The 18937-nt window shown below is 42.7% G+C and overlaps 1 protein-coding gene across 8 annotated transcripts in view; it reads right to left on the reverse strand.

The window, feature by feature from the left end:
* LEF1 (lymphoid enhancer binding factor 1) overlaps window positions 1-17658 on the reverse strand; it is a 156193-nt gene extending 138535 nt beyond the window's left edge. For 3 of the 8 annotated variants that reach the window (XM_077476689.1, XM_077476690.1, XM_077476691.1), the window contains exons 1-2: window positions 16683-17658; window positions 13490-13561 (exon numbers count right to left, since the gene is read on the reverse strand). In XM_077476689.1, coding sequence (XP_077332815.1) covers window positions 13490-13561; window positions 16683-16898 — 288 coding nt within the window. In that variant the 5' untranslated portion in view covers window positions 16899-17658. The remainder of the gene's footprint in view (window positions 1-13489; window positions 13562-16682) is intronic. The other 5 variants (XM_077476692.1, XM_077476695.1, XM_077476696.1 and 2 more) reach the window with 3 other exon arrangements.
* Between the last annotated feature and the right edge of the window lie 1279 nt (window positions 17659-18937).

Genomic DNA, 18937 nt, shown 5'->3' on the forward strand with positions numbered 1-18937 from the left:
AAATATGTAGAAGAATACATATTGGCCTAAACTGAGGAAGAAATTCATTTATTTATTTTTTTTATTTTGTGGATATTTATTATAGCAAAAAGTAAAAAATATTGTTTTGTTTTTTTCAAAATTGTCACTCTTTTTTTGTTTATAGCGCTAACAATAAAAGCCACAGAGGTGATCAAATACCAACAAAAGAAAGCTCATTTTAGTTTGTCTGTTGTCTGTTAAAGCGACGCAGTGCCGTATTGCAAAAAATGGCCTGGTCAGGAAGAGGGTACATTTGCTGCAGTGGAGGAAATAAAACTCCTTCTTGATCCCCCGAAGGCAATTGTATTTCCCCTGGATCAACAATCTTTTTTTATTACCTATAAATGTTAGTATCTATTATTTTTATTATTATTATAATATAGGAGTTACTTAGCACCTACAATATAAAGGGGAACAGTACAGCTACAACACAGTTCAATACAGAAGGAATAGGAGGGCTCTGCTCATGAAACTTATGATCTAGTCTATATTTTTTGCATTTAAGAATGTATCCAGGTCTTTTTTTAAAACAATCTACAGCACAATTTCTTGAAGGATCCTATTCTACATTTCACAGCTCTTATGCCCTGTACACATGGTCGGACATTCCGACCACGAAATCCGTTGGATTTTTTCAGACGGATTTTGGCCGAAACTTTTGTTGCATACACGCGGTCGCGCAAAGTTTGTCGGAAAATCCAATCGTTCTGAACGAGGTGACGTCAAACACATACGTCAGGACTATAAACGGGCCAGTAGCCAATAGCTTTCATCTCTTAGTTTATTCTGAGCATGCATGGCACTTTGTCCGTCGGAATTGTCTACACACGATCGGAATTTATGCGATCGGACTTTGCTGTCGGAAAATTTTAGATCCTGCTCTCAAACTTTGTGCATCGGAAAATCCGATGGAAAAAGTCAGATGGAGCCCACACACGGTCGGATTTTCCGACAACATGATCCGATCGCACATTTTCCGTCAGAAAATCCAACCGTGTGTACAAGGCATTACTGTGAAAAAGCTTTTTTGTATGTAGAGGTTAAATCTATTTTCCTCCAAATGTAGAGTGCCCCTATGTCCTTTGTTGTAATGACCTTAAAGTGAATAATTCTACACTAAATTCACTATATGGACCACTTTAGATTTATACATCCCCCCGGGTTAAGTTGTTTGCTTACAGTCAAATGCCCTACAATATATTTTTCTAATATTGTCTGCATCTAATAGTTAAGCACTACAAGTAGTAAAATTGTCACTTAACTAAGGCAAACATTTTTCAAAACTTTTAAAGAGATTGCCATCAATATGTGAATTTCACTATAGCCGGGGCATACCTCTAAAATCCAACAAATAAATACTAAATATAATAAAATAAATATCCCCAAAATCGAACTTGTTATTTGAAGTGAATATAGGCTAAGATGTCAAGTTTTCATTGTAGCTGATTTACGAAAATGATAATGTTCACCTAGCAAAACGTTCTCCAATCATCCAATTGCTTCCTATTTTTCAAAGTTCCTGCACGTGACTTTTTTTTTTTTTTTTAAGTGAACACTTTGCTGAGCTAAGTGAATATTTTCTTTTTTTTAAAAAGCAACCCCATTGGGTAGGCCAGTCTTACTTTGGTCAGTAGTACATTGAAGGGCCTAATTAGAAACGTGAACTCCTAACATATGTTTAGCTCATTGAGACTTCACAGGAGGGTACAAGTCTCCTGTGAACTTTTTCTTTCTGTCCAGGCAAGGCTCTATGGTGCCTGGCTGCTGTCCCTCTTGTGATTTCACAAAAGGGGAGGGGTTATACTGTTCTGCATAAAAAGTGAAAGCTGTTTATTCAATCACCACTTGGCTAATTAGCTTCTCATACATATATGTATACGCACAGCTTGAGGTTCTGTGGGAGTTCGAAGGTTTTTCCCTTGCCTTCAACAAAATTCAAAGAGCTGAAGCATGGCTATATCATTACAAGGGTTAATCGTAGATTAGATAGGCTACAAAAAGTTTACATACAGGCAAAAGAAAGCAGACATACAGCCTCAAAAGATAACGGAGACTCCAGTCATTAGGCAGACTCCCCACTGCTCTTTATGATGCTGGGAATGAATTGTACTTTTTATTTACAAGGTTGGGAACATGCAGTAAGGACGCTAACAAGTTATTACATGTTCTGAATTAACTTCCTTCCCTAGAATTTGAAATACTGGCCATACACAGGAGATGAGAACTGGAGGTTGGTTTATTAAAGGAGTTGACAACCTTCACCCATTATATTTTGTGTATATACACTTCAATTATCCAATCACATGAAAGGTGAACTCCTCCATATGATCCAGAATTCAAAGTGAACAGAAATGTACTTTCCACATTATTGGATAAATTAAGAGAGTATTTATCTAGATGAGCCCTATATACTGTTCCTACTGGAGACAAGTTATGTGGTGTTTTTTGTATATGGTTTTATTTTCCTCTTGGTATGTTCTTGACTTTTTGTGTGAACTGTTTTGGCTAAATTTGCACCTGTACCAAGCCTGTAGTCTATAAGGCAATTGCATTTCTTTTTTATGTTACACTATATAAAATCTAGTTTTAATTTCAATAAAAAGTATCTGATTAAAAAAGAAAAAATAAGTTAATATTTACAGGGTCTATTGCATAACGGGCGCTCAACTCCAATATCAGCTTATTCTCCAATTTTTTTGGTTGGGGTTTAGGCTTTGCGTGCGGTTAGTCGGTCATCCAGCTCTGCACTTTCCCCATCTAGGTTGTTGGCGGACAGTGCTCCTACGGGTGGCGGCTTCCATCGTATCTCCTCCTCCTCTGCATCATGGCGGCTTCCGCGGTGCGTCTCCTCCCTCCTCCTCCTAGACATCCAATAGAATCACCTTTTCTTTCAGCCAATCGGGTTATGGGTTTCAGGACCCACATCCAGATTGGACGGGAGGAGAATCAGTGTGACAATAGCGAATATTCATTTGCTATTGTCACACAAGTGGGTGTGCGACATTTGCGAATGAATGCTGTCCTACAGTATCTTTAAAACATTGTGTTACAACCATTCCATTTGCAAAGAACTATTGACTGCTGCTAAAGGGTGTTCTACCATTTGGAGAATAAGTTGATATTGGAGTTGAGAGTCCATTATGCAATAAACTCTGTAAATATCAACTTATTTTTTCTTATTTAATCAGATACTTTTTGCCCACCCTTTGTTTAAGCCTATTAGAGCCTCTAGCTCTAATCACGTGCTTCAAAAAAGGAACAAAAAAACATTGGAATCCATGCGTCTGGCTCCCTGCATGTGGACGGGCCGCTGCTGCTGTAGGATTGATTTACTAAAACTGGAGATTGCAACATCTGGTGCATCTGTACATGGTAGCCAATCAGCTTCTAACTTCAGATCGTTCAGTTAAGCTTTGACATACAAAACCTGGAAGCTGATTGGTTTCTATGAAGAGCTGCACCAGATTTCCACTCTCCAGCTTTAGTAAATCAACCCCTGAATCTTTTATTTATAACACTGCAGGGGCGGGCTGACCATTCAGGCACTAGGGCACTGCCCGAGGGCCCCATGCCACTAAGGGGCCCCATCAGGGTTGCCAGCCTCAATAAAACCAGGGACAGTATGTAAAAATCTGTGTTTTTTTTTAAAATCCCAAGATTATAGCTGCCCCGCCTCTCCAGTACCTTTTCATTGTGTGTGTGTGTGTATTCTGTGTGTGTATACTGTGTGTGTATATTGTGTGTCTGTGTGTGTATATACTGTGTGGCTCCATAATCTATTGCCTGGGGGCCTCATAATCTCATATTGCCTGGGGGCCCCATAATCTCCTATTGCCCAGGGGCCTCATAATCTTCTCCTATTGCCCGGGGGCCCCATAATCTCCTATTGCCTGGGGGCCCCATGAGATGTCAGTCCACCCCTGTAACCCTGTTATACAAAGTTTTCATTCCTTGGTTGATAGGTATTCTTATGTACAATTTTACCCTCTTATAAATAAACAGTTTTCAGAAAGTTGGAAGAACTATTTCAGATCTTTGTCACTTAGAAACCCTATTATGAATGGTCTTTTTTTTAATACATGCCCCGAACATAGCAATTATTGCTAAAGACTTCAACTAAACAGAAGCAGCAGTCTGAAAAACACTTCCCAAATGTTTTTCAATAAGCAGTAGCCATACACAGATTTTTTTTCCCTCAGCCAACAGCCTGAACGAAAAAAATCCTACATATTCCTCCATCCATGCTTACAGCATCGATGGACAAACCTCCCACTATGGGCTATTGTATTGTGACAGGCTGTACCAATGGCTCTCAGAATACCCAAAATGGTCTGATTCTGATTTGTTGCAGGTGCTTTTTAGGTGAGAATATTTCACCCAATCAACTTTTGTCAAGCCAGATGGCTGCAAAAGAAGCACCCATGGCTCGATTGTTGGCCAATTCAGCATTGACAGACAAAGAACCAAAATGTGAGCCTTGTTTGGCAGCATTAAGAAGCTTATTTACTAAATGGGTCATATTCTAGTTTATGTTTACACCATAGCTACATTTCAGGCTCAGAAAAAAAGTTAACTTTTTACACTTTTCTGAACCTCAAGGAGTGTTTGTAATAAACACAAGCTACAGTGAAGTTCCCCCCTTTGGTATATTAACCCTTAAAGAAGAACAATATTCTCTAATGGTAGAGTCACTTATAGAGAGTCATTTTTCCCACTAGAAAGTCTTCCTAGCCCACCCTCTGATCTACTTATACTTACCTTCACAGTGCTCACCAGCCATCCCCTCTCATGAAGCTGTGCTCAGGCCTCAGCAGCCAATTGCCAGGCCATAACACATGGTTTAGTGCAGTGGTCTTCAACCCTGTCCTCAGAACCAACTAACAGGCCAGGTTTGCAAGATAACTGAAATACATCACAGGTGATATAATTTGCTGCTCAGTGATTGCAGTATTCTAGTCTGCATTTTCCCAAGATAATATACAAAACCTGGCCTGTTAGTGGGCCTTGAGGGCAGGGTTGATGACCACTGGTTTAGGGTGTAGTATCATCAAGGGCCCTAAGGACAGGGTTGATGACCACTGGTTTAGGGTGTAGTATTAGCAAGGGCCCTGAGGACAGGGTTGATGACCACTGGTTTAGGGTGTAGTATTATCAAGGGCCCTAAGGACAGGGTTGATGACCACTGATTTAGGGTGTAGTATCATCAAGGGCCCTGAGGACAGGGTTGATGACCACTGGTTTAGGGTGTAGTATTATCAAGGGCCCTGAGGACAGGTTGATGACCACTGGTTTAGGGTGCAGTATCATCAACCCTGGATATGCTCCAACACAATCCAACAGCTTATTCTGTGTGTATAACTGGGTCGAGGGGTGGGCTAGTAAGACATTCTCCCTGAAATTCATGAACAGTTAAGTACCCATAGAAATCCATCTCATGGTAGTGTGACAACTGGTGGAACTTGTGACAGATTCTGGATGTGTCAGTAAGGTGTAACTGACAGAACTGTCAGAAGCATCTTTCCTAAGACGTGGTGGAGTTTTACAGGCAGGAAAGCTATTTGGAGACAGTAACAAAAACTTATCAAGTATCAGTTGCTGAGAAACTGAACTAGGCATGTTTTCTTTGCCCGTTCTGTTTTTAAAGAAACCTATAGCGAGGACATCTGGAAGCCCTATTGCTGACCTTTCCCCTTGAACATATTAACTCCCTGGCTGTCATATTACTTCAGTGGCATTGGTACTTTCAAAAGAACTGACCCAGAAGAAGTATGAGGATCGGGAGTTGTAAATTCAGTCTCAATTTCCTCATCTGCATTCTTGTGGGGGGCAGTGGGGTTGTTTTACTGAATGGAGAGAGGCTGTTCAACTTACAGAATGAATATTGGCTTTAGAAAATTTGTGCTCACTTTAGAAAATTGAGTACTGTCCGTGATACTTTTTTTATTTGCATTAACATATCATTTTTTTATGGACGAGCTTTCGGGGTGTGACCCCTTCTTCAAGGTCCAAGCAGTACTGATTCACAAAAGTTTTATCAGAAGGTAAAATGTTAAAATAATGGAAAATTATATGTTAGTGCAAATAAAAAATTTATCACGGACAGTACTCAATTTTCTTTGTTACAATTGCACTAATACAGCTACAATCACCTCAAGTGTGCTCACTTTAAACCCAATTGTGTGCAAGAGAACTAATGCACATGATTGGGTATACAACGTGAACATAGTTTCTCCTTATTCTGTAACATTCACTTGGCTTTATTCTTTAAGTAAATGTTATTATTATTATACAAGATTTATATAGCGCCAACTCTTTACAATATAAGGGCAGACGGTACAGTTACAATACTGTAAGAATCAGAGGGCCCTGCTCATTAGAGCTGACAATCTAAGAACCACAATATCACACAGTATTGTTGGCAGAAACAGCCAGGCAACCACCATGTTTAGGAGAAATTCAGCAACAGCAGCTTCTGCATTTCTCTCAGTAAAGGTTTCCTTTAAGATGGGTTGTCTCGGCCAGCCCCCCTCTTCTTGACATAAACTACGCAGTTTGAAGGAGTGCCCATGTGCTGCTCCTATTTTTTATATTTTTCCCACATGTCTTATGACTTTTAAGGGCATGGAAATACTAGTATATACAAAGTATGTTGTCTCGGACAGAGTTGCTGTTTTTCTGAAATTGTACTGGGTTGGGTTAATATCCAACGTACATGGACAGAAGTACTGCTTAACAGAGCATCCTGTAATGCCTTAGCAGGACAGGGTCATAAATTATATTTGGATCAAGAAATGTTAACACTGCAGAACCCCCAACCAGGGGCGTTGCTAGGTCTGCAAAAGATCAGGGGCTAGAGCCCATAGCAGCGGTCACCAACCTTTTTGCAGGCCGGGGGGAAGGACGCTGGTGGTAAGCAATTTTTCGCAGGCAAAGGCTGGTGTTGGCATTTCAATCATCATGGCGCTAGGGCTGATATGGTGTCAGGGTGATCAAAGTGCATTGTTTCCATTGTTACATTCTAATATATAATGAATTGGTTCAACTCACTATAATGCAGAATCAGTGGGAGCCCTGGGCGTATCAATTGCCACATCTCCTGCCACCAGTTGCAGCATGTCACTTTTGCCACCGTTGCCTGTCACCAGATGCAGCTTTATAACTTTCCACCATCACCTGCCACTAGATGTGGAATGTCACTTGCCACATCACCTGCCACCATTTTCAGATTATGTCCTGTCACCTGCCACCATTTGCATGTTGTCACCTGCCACCATTTGCAGATTGTCACTTTCCACGTCACCTGCCACCATGTGCAGACTGTAACTTGCCACATCATCTGCCACCGTTTGCAGATTGTCACTTGCCACATCACTTGTCACGTCACCTGCAACCATTTGCAGATTGTCACTTGCCACGTCACCTGACGTGGATTGTCAATTGCCACATCACTTGTCACTATTTGCAGACTATCACTTGCTACGTCACGTGCCACCATTAGCAGATTGTCACTTGCCATGTCACCAAATATGCATTGTTGCTGCATTGGTGGCAGGCTGGCGGCACTGGTCCCATTAGTGAGGGCAGGAGAGTGGAGAGCAGAGATGCGGGGGGGGGGGGGCAGTGAGAGATGATGTTATCTCTCTGCTCCCCGCCGCACCTCTGACATTCAAGAGGCCCACACTGTGAGGGCGGAAGAGCGCTGATGTGTGGCGGGCCATTAAAGATGATGTCATCTCTCTGCTCCCCGCTGCACTCCCACATTGAAGTGGCCTGGCTGTGAGAGGGGAAGAGTGGTGACGTGGAGCAGGCGGAGAGATGATGTCATCTCTGCTCGTCTGCCTGCTTGTCTCTCTTTCCTCACACCTACCTCTAATGCAGCCCACCCGCCTCAGCCACCACCCGCTGGTTAGGCAGGGACCCTGCGGCAAGAGACTTGGGGTTATGGGCTTAAGATTGGGGGCTACAACCTCAATAGCCACCCCCTGGCGACGCCTATGCCCCCAACAAATACCAAACCTGCTTATAAAATGAAAGTGTAGCAAGTCCTATACGGTTTCATATGCTGCAATATAAGCCTATTCAGTAAGGTAATATTAAAGTGGTTCTAAAAGCAGAAGGTTTTTTTTATCTTAACTCCTTCAGATCCACGCTATAGCCAAATGATGGCTACAGCGCGGATCTACTTTGCCGGGAGGCTGTCATTAGACGTCCTCCCCTTTGCACGCTTCCCACGCACCCCCTGCAGGGTGCGCGGCACGCACTGTGATCACTGAGTCACCGAGACTCAAGTGATCACAGATCGGAATAAGAGATTGATCCTGGCCCCTTACTACTATGTGACGTAAACAGACAATCGGTAATCTTTTTTTTCCTCCTCACGCTGACAGCATAAGGAGAAAAAAAAGCCAATCACCGTCTTCTGTGAAAGGGACATCTGTCCTGAAGAGGAAGAGGTGAAGCCGCCTCATCTGTGCCAATCAGTACCGCCTGCCAGTGCCCACAGTGCCATGAATCGGTGCCCACAGTGCATAACAGTGCCAGCAATCAGTGTCACCTATCAATGCCCACCAGTGTTGCCAATCAGTGCCTCAGCAGTGCCACCTAGCAGTGTTGCCTATCAGTGTCACCTACCAGTGCTGATCAGTGCCCATCACTGCCACCCATCAGTACCCATCAATGCTACCTATCAGTGCCCATCAGTGTCACCTATCAGTGCCACCTATTAGTGCCCTTCAGTGCCACCTATCAATGCCCTTCCGTGCCGCCTATCAGTGCCACCCATCGGTGCCACCCATCAGTGCCACCTCTCAGTGCCCACCAATGCCACCTATCAGTATCCACCAGTGCCAACTCATCAGTTCCCACCAGTGCTGCCTATTAGTGCCCATCAACGCAGCCTATCGGTGCCCATCGATGCAGCCTCATCAGCATACATCAATGAAGGAGAAAAATTACCTGTTTGCAAAATGTATTAACAAAATATAAAACATTTTGTATTATTATTACCCAGAGGTGATCAAATACCACCAAAAGAAAGCTCTACTTGTGGGGAAAAAAATGATAAAAATGTTGGGTACAGTGTTGTATGACCGCACAATTGTCATTCAAAGAGTGACAGCGCTAAAAGCTGAAAATTGGTCTGGGCAGGAGAGGGGTTTAGGTGCCCAGTAAGCAAGTGGTTAAATGAGTTCTAAAGGCAGATGGTTTCTATGCATTAAAAAATAAGTATGTTTTTTGTTTGGCCATACATTCTTACCTAGGTAGATGCAGCACCGAACACCGCAGATGGCTCGGTTCTCACAGATCCCTGAACGGAGAGCTGCTGCCTTTCAATCAGCAGCTCTCCACTCTGCTCCTCCACACTCACTGAAGCGCTGAGCTGTGGAGGTGCGGGGAGCAGATGTCTCAGGCTTTCAGCGGCTTGCTGAGAGGCTGCAACAGGCATTAGTCCAGGCACCTGGCGGATCCATACTTTATTGCCTTGATGATGCGGTGCCTGGACTAATTCCAATGACGTCAGCAGAGAGCGGACTTCTGACGAATTGCACTCCTGTGACCCATAGGAGAAGCCCAGCCAAACAAGCTCAGGCTGGACTTCACCTTTTAGACAAAAAGCCTTCTGTGTGCAGCAGCCCCCATCTTCCCCCCTAACACTTAACCTGAGGTCCCTCAATATCCAGAGATGTTCACAAGGGTCTCAGCCATCTGAGATTCTCCCTTCTGATTGGCTGAGATACAGCAGTGGTGCCACTGGCTACCACTGCTGTGAATCAAAGTCAGCTAGCCAATCAGGGGAGAGAGGGAGCGGGACCAGGTCAGGGCTCTGTATCTGAATGGACACACAGAGCTGTGACTTGGCTTGGGTGCCCCCATAGCAAGTTGCTTGCCGTGGGGGCACTGAACAGGAGGGAGGGTTCAGGATCACAGAAGAGGGACCCGAGAAGAGGAGGATCCAGGCCATCCTGTGCAAATCCACTGCAACAGAGCAGGTAATTATGACATGTTTGTTAATTTTATAGGAAAAAAACAAAACTTTACAATCACTTTAAAGCATTCTATGCATTAAGATAAAAAAAAAAAAAAAACCTGTGTGCAGCAGCCCCCCTTAGCCCTCCTAATACTTACCTGAACCGTTTAGGTGGTATTTACTATGTATGCATCCAATTCCATCATCAGCGCATGCGCTCTGAAGGAAGTCACCCGGACCGTTCCTTCAGAATCCTGTGCCGTGATTGACGGCTCCCCTGCGCATATGCGGAAGTGATGCCATAGCGGCTCCGACCAGTCACACACCTGGAAGGAAGACGGATGAAGATGGAAGCGGCCTCCAGCGATGACAACACATCGCTGGAATGCTTCTTTTTCAGGTAAGTTTCATATAATATGCTAATATGCGATTCATACTAGCACATTATGCCTTACCTTGCAGGTCTGAAAAAAAAAAAGCACCCAGCGGTTTACAGTCTCTTTAAGTTACCTGTAATAAGATCAATGATGGTTGATTAGCTACTATAATGTGCATCAGCCTCTACATTTCCATGTTATGACATATTAAATAACTTAAAATTAACATTTCGCTGTTTGCTACACCTAATAATGGCCATAGACATTAGGGATTGATTACATGCATGATCCAAATATCATATAGGGGTTGATTTACTAAAACTGGACAGTGCAAAATCTGGTGCAGCTGTGCACGGTAGCCAATCAGCTTCCAACTTCAGCTTGTTAAATTAAGATTTGATAAAAAAAAAAATGAAAGCTGATGGGTTTCTATGCAGAGCTGTACCAGATTTTGCAGTCTCTAGTTTTAGTAAATCAACCCCACGATGTCTAATGGGCCAGTTCTGGACTAAACAGGAATAAGCATTCCTAGTCTGGCAATATAAGAGGGAGGTTGGAGGCACACATAATCAGCCCCAGAACCAGTTTATCTCATTGGAAGAAACTACGATTGGTCAAGGTTTGTAAATATTTACAGTCACTTTGTCCCCTGAGAATCCTTGCTCATTGACACATAAACATTGTATCGTTTCTTGATCAGGTCAAAATAGGCCAGACTTGGAGAGTATCATTTAGAATGGTCAGAGATGGTGGCCTATGGACACAGTTAAGGTGGTAAGAGAGGTTGGCCTTTGGGCACCATTAGGGTTGTAAGAGAGGTTGGTCTATGGGCACCATTAAGGTGGTCAGAGATGGTGGTTTATTGGCACCATTAGGGTTGTAAGAGATGTATTTTGATGTAATTAGCGGACCTCCAGCTGTTACAAAACTACAATTCCCATCATGGCTCTGGGTGTCATGATTGTGGCTTTCAGTCTTGCTATGCCTCACAGGACTTGTAGTTCTGCAAGAGCTGGAGGTCTGCTAATTGCATATCCCCAGTCTATGGGCACCATTAGGGTGGTCAGAGATGGTGGACTATGTGCACCATTAGGGTGGTAAAAGAGGTTGGTCTATGGGCACCATTAGGGTGGTCAGCACCATTATTGTGGTAAGAGAGGTTGGTCTATGGGCACCATTAGGATGGTAAGAGATTGATGTATCACTGATCAACATGACAGCTGAAAGATATGCTTGCTGTCAACAAGAATGCTGCACCACCATACCCATATCTAGAGAGAGATATAGAGAGACAATTATATTTTAGCTCATGTAAACTAGATTATCTCTCCATTTTCTATGTTTACATGACCAACAAGTCATAACATGCAATAGTTAATGCTTGCACGTTAACTCCTAAAAATATAAATATTGCAGTAGATGCTCACACCAGCTTCCTCTCATGGAATAATCCGGTTGTCATAGACCCCTTAGGCTGGTCATGCATAGCTCGATAAAAGCAGCATCTGATCTGAGCATTGTTTGCATTAATTCAGCCATGTAAAGATTTAGTAAAAAAAAAAAAAAAAACACCTATGATTCTCGTAAATTGTCCTTATTGCACAAAAAGATTCTGGAAATCATCTTTGTGCCTGGTAGTCGGTCATTCTCTTTTCTATGGAAAAAAGGGAGCAAAGCTTTTACTGAGCGCGTTCCAAGCGCTGGTTGAATTGTAAAGAAGTCTGTAGTGTGGCACAAGCTGTGGACAGGCAGGTCTTTCAGCACCAGCCATCCTCAACAAGATATCTGCCTGTCTCTGATTGACCTTACTGTACATATTTACAGCTGGATTAACTTCCAGAGTGTTAAATTTGCAATATTTTCTTTGATTATGCTGGAAAAAAACCGAATTATTAAAATAAATATAAAGTCCACAAAAGCTTTGCATGTTTGGCACTTGACAACCCCCCCCCCCCTACACAAGCTCTCTGACCTTAATGTTAGACTAAGACCTGTGGTCAGCTTCAGCTGGTTTGTAAATCTGTGGTCAGCTCTAGCATCCTGTTTTCTTTTAATTTATTGAACAAAAATCTGGGGCACCACGTTTACTAGATTTGGTTAACATTTACTGACTATACCCCTGGATTAATGTTATAGGAGAAGTGACCTAAAATACATTTTACAGGCATAATGAAGGGAAATATTGACATATTTTATATCTCATGTACTGTGCTTTTGGTCTAGTTTTTATTACATACATATAAATAGAAAATGCAGTCACTGAGGAGCCTTTTCAACTACTAGGGGATATAAAGTGATGTATTCAGGCCCAGTTTACTACCACCTATGTATTGTCCATCAAATGTCAGAATGAATGTCACCAATTTAAAAATAAATAAAAAAAATGATGTTTACTGAAGACATTGAGATGACATTTAATTGACTGTCAGTAAATTTGGTGGTAGTCAATAACACAACCTTGATTTGAAATAACAGGGAATGTTAGATTTAAAAAAAAGGCACGTTAGCCACAATAGCCAATCATATGTCCTCTCTCGTTTTTCCATGCAGGTAAAACTGTGGACAATCTGACTGCCTCCTTTTGAACCACTTCCAGTTTTCCACTTTGATTCTTAATGAAAATACCTCTTTGTCTCACATTCACTTGCAGTCAAACATAAGACATGTCCAAGGTTTATGGTCACTGTTGCATTACCAAAGAATGAAAGTTGAAAAAAAAAATTAATCATGGTTTAAAAAAATATATCAATCCAAAATGTGTTACCTTTGTCAATAGGCTTCTTGCCAAGAGGAGAGTTAGGACATCAGTGTAAGAAGGCATGTAATAACACAACATGGCACTGTGCCAGGATGTGTTACTGATAGCCTAATCTTACATACTGGACACACACTGGGGTGATTTACTAGTGGCTTCCCAGTCCAGCCGAAAGTCTATGTTCTGTTTAGACACCCCATCAGGTTAAGTGGAAATAAAGAAACTGAAACTTGATAGGCTGTTTGAAGTGAACAAAGACTTTCTGGCAAACCTTTAGTAACCTTTTAATCTTCCTATGCATGTCACAAAGAACAACAGGCAATGAGAGAGCTCGCTGTCATTGCAGAAATCTCAAACCTACCAACCTACCAAGACATTTTCCATTATCTGCCGACAACTTGGTGATGTAGCGCATACAAAGTGAAGGGCCAGATCCCTTTCCTATGGAGAAAAGGGAACAGTCACTAAGATCTAACAAATTTGCAATGCTTTTAGGTGCTTGTTATCACTCACATATTAACCCATAGACTACCGCATGCTGAAAGCGATGCTCAGATTCATGACATCCCTGGTTTAGACCATCTCACTTCCACTGTGCTAGCAATATATAATGCAATTACTGTCAGTCAATATGCCCCACTAATAAATAATTTATGTCTATTCAAAATTAGCTATAAATACATTTTCTTATGAATATACAGAGAAAATAATTTGTTTTTCTATCTTATTACCTGGATATCTGTAACTGTTTATATGATCACAGCCATATTATTAAACAGGCAAAAAGCCCTTTGCCCCCCCCCCCCCCCCCCTCCAGAACTTTGGGCCCACCAAAAGACTTCCAAGTGTTAGCATTTGGATTCTATAAAGCAGATTTTATCTGAACCCTCTGAAGCTCTAGGAAATGAAAAGATCCCTTTGTTTTGAAAACAAAAGTATACTATTGAATTTGGTGAGTCTTGTGATTATAAACATTATTGGCAACATTAAAAAAAATATATACAATGTTATGTTTACACCTAATCATTCCAGCCTAACTAAATCATTGCTACATTTTATGTTTCCTACTGTGATCCTAAAAGAAGCTTAACATATATCTAAAGGCAAAACAATGTTATTTTAGATTTGGATAGAGTGGTTTGGGGTTAGAACACCTGTCAGGTTTTTATTGCTGTCTGTGCCCCTGTTAGGGAAATTGATCCTCTTTAACTGTACTAGTCCCCTGTGTCACCAGGAATTAATGTAGGGGAAAATTTTAAATTTTTAGTTGTCACCTGAATAGAAATAAATAGGAAATCTTCCTATGGGGACACTTGCTCATTAGAAATATATTATTTCACTTGCTGTTAAGTCTACAGGACAGAAAGTGAAGGAAAATCTGGATAATGAGAAATCCAAAATTCACCATCCAAAATGGAAAAAAAAAAAGTTTTGGCTTGAAATATAATTTGAGTGGTAAATCTCCTCATAAGGTAAATTCTGGAATAAAATGATTTAGCAATGTGTCAGGACCCATCAGAATGTCCTGTTCCTTGGGCCCACTCATGGAATAACACAATCCTGTCAGTGGTCCTTGCACACATACCAATGCTTAGATGAAAAGTGGTGATGATGCTTTATAAGGCCACAGGAGCACCTAGTTCACAAGGGGTCAGGGAAAGCACTTTGCTGTAAAGCCTAAAAATTCTCATGTTACAAACAGATTGCACATATGAAGTGAACTGTGACATGACAAATACTGCGCTACTAAAGATCATGGCTTTTATGTGAATGCCTAGGCATGCTGATGGCTCTCTGCCTCATTATCTAAAGTAGACAACAAAGAATAAAGTGCAGTAAGCCATAGCAACCAATCAGCTAGCATCTTCCACTGTCCTAATCATTCAAAAGTGACCACTCCAGGTGCAAAAGGGGATGATTCATGAAAACTGAAAAAAAGGTGCAGCTGATGTCCATAGCAACCATATTCCTTGGTCCTGTAAAAGTGATGATGTTACCCACAGCAACCATTTAGGATATCACTTGCTACTATCGGAGGCAGCTCCATTTTTTTTTAGTTTTCTTCACTTAATTTAGACCAGCCATTTTCAACCAGGGTTCTGTGGAACCAAATAGTTCCTTTAGATGTTGCTTGGGCTTTCTTGAGCTGTGGCTCGTTAACCTCCCATCTGATGGTGCCTGCGTTGTTTTGAGGCCAATGCCACTTGGCAGGACCAGCTGCATGACCCCATAGGGTTCATTTACTAAAACTTGAGAGTGCAAAATCTAGCACAACTCTGTAAAGAAACCAATCAGCGTCCAGGTTTTATTGTCAAAGCTTAATTGATCAAGCTGGACCTAGAAGCTGATTGGCTACCATGAATAGCTGCACCAGATTTTGCACTCTCAAGTTTTAGTAAATCAACCCCCATGCCTGGAAGGGTGGTGTTCTGGTTACCAATGTAAAGGGCATTCTTCCTACTGACCCCCAATGTAAGTGTTCCATTCTTCCTACTGGCCACCAATGTAAAGGTTCCATTCTTCCCACTGACCACCAATGTAAAGGTTCCATTCTTCCCACTGACCACCAATGTAAGGGTTCCATTCCTCCTACTGACCACCAATGTAGGGGACATTCTTGCCACTAATTCTCAATGTAAGGGTTCCTTTCTTCCTACTGACCACCAATGTAAAGGTTCCATTCTTCCTACGGACCACCAATATAAGGGGTATCCTTCCCACTGACCCCCAATGTAAGGTTTCCATTCTTCGCACTGACCAACAATGTAAGGGGCATTCTTGCCACTGATTCTCAATGTAAGGGTTCCTTTCTTCCTACTGACCATCAATGTAAAGGTTCCATTCTTCCTACTGACCACCAATATAAGGGGCATCCTTCCCACTGACCCCCAATGTAAGGTTTCCATTCTTCGCACTGACCACCAATGTAAGGGGCATTCTTGCCACTGATTCTCAATGTAAAGGTTCCTTTCTTCCTACTGACCACCAATGTAAAGGTTCCATTCTTCCTACTGACCACCAATATAAGGGGCATTCTTCCTACTGACCACCAATATAAGTGGCATTCTTCTGACTGACCCCCAAAGTAAGGGTTCCATTCTTCCCACTGACTATCAATGTAATGGGCATATTTACTTCTGACCCTCCAATGTAAGAGGCATGTTTCCTACTGACCCCCCAAAGAACCAGTTTTAGAGGTTTCATAAGACCTGAAAACCATGCTATGGGGTCCTCTGGTATAAAAAGGCTGATGTAAACTGTCAATGCTACTAAAGTAGAAAGAGTGTCATTGATGTGCACCACAGTTGAAGCAATGTCCCAGACAAACTGACATTAACATATGAAAAACACTCATAAAAGACCTGCTATGCAGGTAAAGGCACCATCCCCTGCTGATCGGTGTCACACTGCTGCTGTTTTTCTTACCTGTAAACTTTGAATGATCCCTAGGACAATGCATCAGCTAACCCTACACAATGCACATGAACTGAACCCCCCTCCCCCCCCCCCCAACAACTGACCACCCATGGGCTTCCCCCTGCCAGACTTGACTTGTAGTTACCTCGTGGCTGTTGCTGTTCGGGATTTCAGTCTCATTGACCAAAGAAGACTTGATATCTGCCAGGTCCCCCTCTTCCTCCGGGTGGCTGATCTCCGCATAGATCTTCTCCTTTTGGGGATCCCCTTCATCCTTGAACGGAATCATCTCATCGGTGGCACACAACTCAGGGTCCCCACCACCTCCATTGCCTCCCCCTGCTCCAGAGAGCTGAGGCATGGCTCTGTGACAGAATACAACCACTACTGTTCACAGAGGATTAGAAATCCAACCGAAGCTGCAAACTTTCCCCCCCCCACTTTCCCAGCCCCCCCAAAAGCAGAGTAAATCCGAATCAGTGGGCAGGCGGCTGCAGCAGCAGAGCGATCTTCTGCTCCTCTGCCTGAGGATCCAGGGCTCACCACGTCTGATCAGATCCTGGGGGGACAATCTCACTCTTCAAAGGGCTTCTTGTGTTACCATCGAAACTTTCTTTTCTCTAGCGTCCCATGGAAAGCGACAAAGAAAATAAAAAAAGTTTGTTGTTAGTGTGACTAAGAGTGGAGAGAAGTTTGTCCCAGCCTATGACTCAGGGCTGAGTAAACCAGAAGGATGTCTGAGCAGAGAGCAGAGAAAGAAAAAAAAAAAGATCTTGCCACAAAGGTTTACAAAGTATATGATCCTTCTTTGTTCTTGTAGTCCTCTGGGGCAATGAGGTCCTCTGAGATGACAGGTAATGGGTCCCACTTGTGATGACCCTGGAAGGCAAGGAGACCACTGTGATGACTCTGGAAAGCTAGGAGACCCCTGCGATGACCCTGGCTAGTGAGTGAGAACCTCAGGCTCTTCTTGTAGACCCCTCTAGGTAGAACTCCAGAAAGCCCCCTCAACTTATTCCATGTGGGAACAGGTCCTCTTGGTTGTGTGCGGCTCTGGGTGGGTTAGGAGGAAGGCAGCCTGGTTATCCCTGTGAAATGTGAAGGGGCAAGCAGTGTGTGTTTGTGTAATGTAACTTTAACATCCCCCTCCTCCTGTGCCCCCCTCCCTCTCTCCTTCCTCCCCCTTCTCTCTCTCTCTCTCTGTCTGCTGTAGGGGAGGAGGCGGTGGAAAGAGATGAAAGAGAAGCCGCCGCACTGATTGACAGCTTGCTGATAGAGGAGGGAAACAGACACACACCAGCTCAGCAAATGAAGGGGCAGGAGGGGACAAGATGAGAGTGGAAGGGAGGGAGAGGAAGAAAAAAAACTAGGGGGAGGCAAACAGTCCAAAATGAAATACTCCTAATAATAGCAATTAAGGAAAACAGAGGAGAAATATCTAATAAGTAGGGCAGGTGTGCATTTCTTGCTGAGAACCTTTCCAGGGTTCACATTGCATGTGATCAACTTCACACCAGCTTCATGGCAAGGGTGGGGTGACGTCACCCGGGCACCCCTCAATGTGTCACCCCTACATGTCACAGTAACACTATACAGTCAAAACTTTCTAAAACACATCAACTGCAGCCAGTGCTGTGTAAAATAGATGCGCATATTGAATAGTAAAAAATAAAAAATAAAAAAATAAACACTTGAAACAGAAATTAGCAAACCTGCAACAACAACAAAAAAAAAGTATGATGCAGAAAAAGATATATAGAATTCTGGGTGGCACGTTGTCCCCCTCCCCATAGGCAAGTCTTCTAATACCCCCATCTCCCAGAGGCATGCAGCCGGGGAGAGCTTTTCTAATGTTGGGTGGAAGACTAAGCTGAGATCAAACAGAAATAACACCAAGCAGATTCACATTTGAATGATGAAGGATAGAGTCGTTCCTGAGAAGCGGGGATCTCAAGAGGTTATTATTAGCAGAGAGAACGGGGGAGAAGAAAGCTGGTAAGTCTAGGAGCTTCTATTAGGAAAAGGGCATCTGGGATGTGGAGGTGAGCATGTTCATGGCACCCTCTTCACTGGCACCAACTGCACCACTCACTGCCTGCTGGCCAACACTCAATACACAAGGGTCCAATTCATCTTGGTAGCTCAGATTCACCTCCATCCCCCTGTAACAACCCTGTGTGCAGTCCTTCCTAATATACACCCTGATATATACATCCAATCCATTCACACTTCAAAGTCAGAGCACTCCATCATGCTTAGTTTTTATCTATTTGGTAAAAATATTCTTGTGTTAGTTTCACATGAACAGGCTTTTCTTAGACAAAAAATCCGACAATGGCACTGTATATATACTCTGCAATATTAGCTATTTTTTTCTCTTAAAATACCGGCTGTTTCATT

Source organism: Lithobates pipiens, unplaced genomic scaffold (assembly GCF_037356315.1).
Source record: "Lithobates pipiens isolate NorthernLeopardFrog02 unplaced genomic scaffold, aLitPip1_a1.2 Scaffold_13, whole genome shotgun sequence".
Lineage (NCBI taxonomy): Eukaryota > Metazoa > Chordata > Amphibia > Anura > Ranidae > Lithobates > Lithobates pipiens.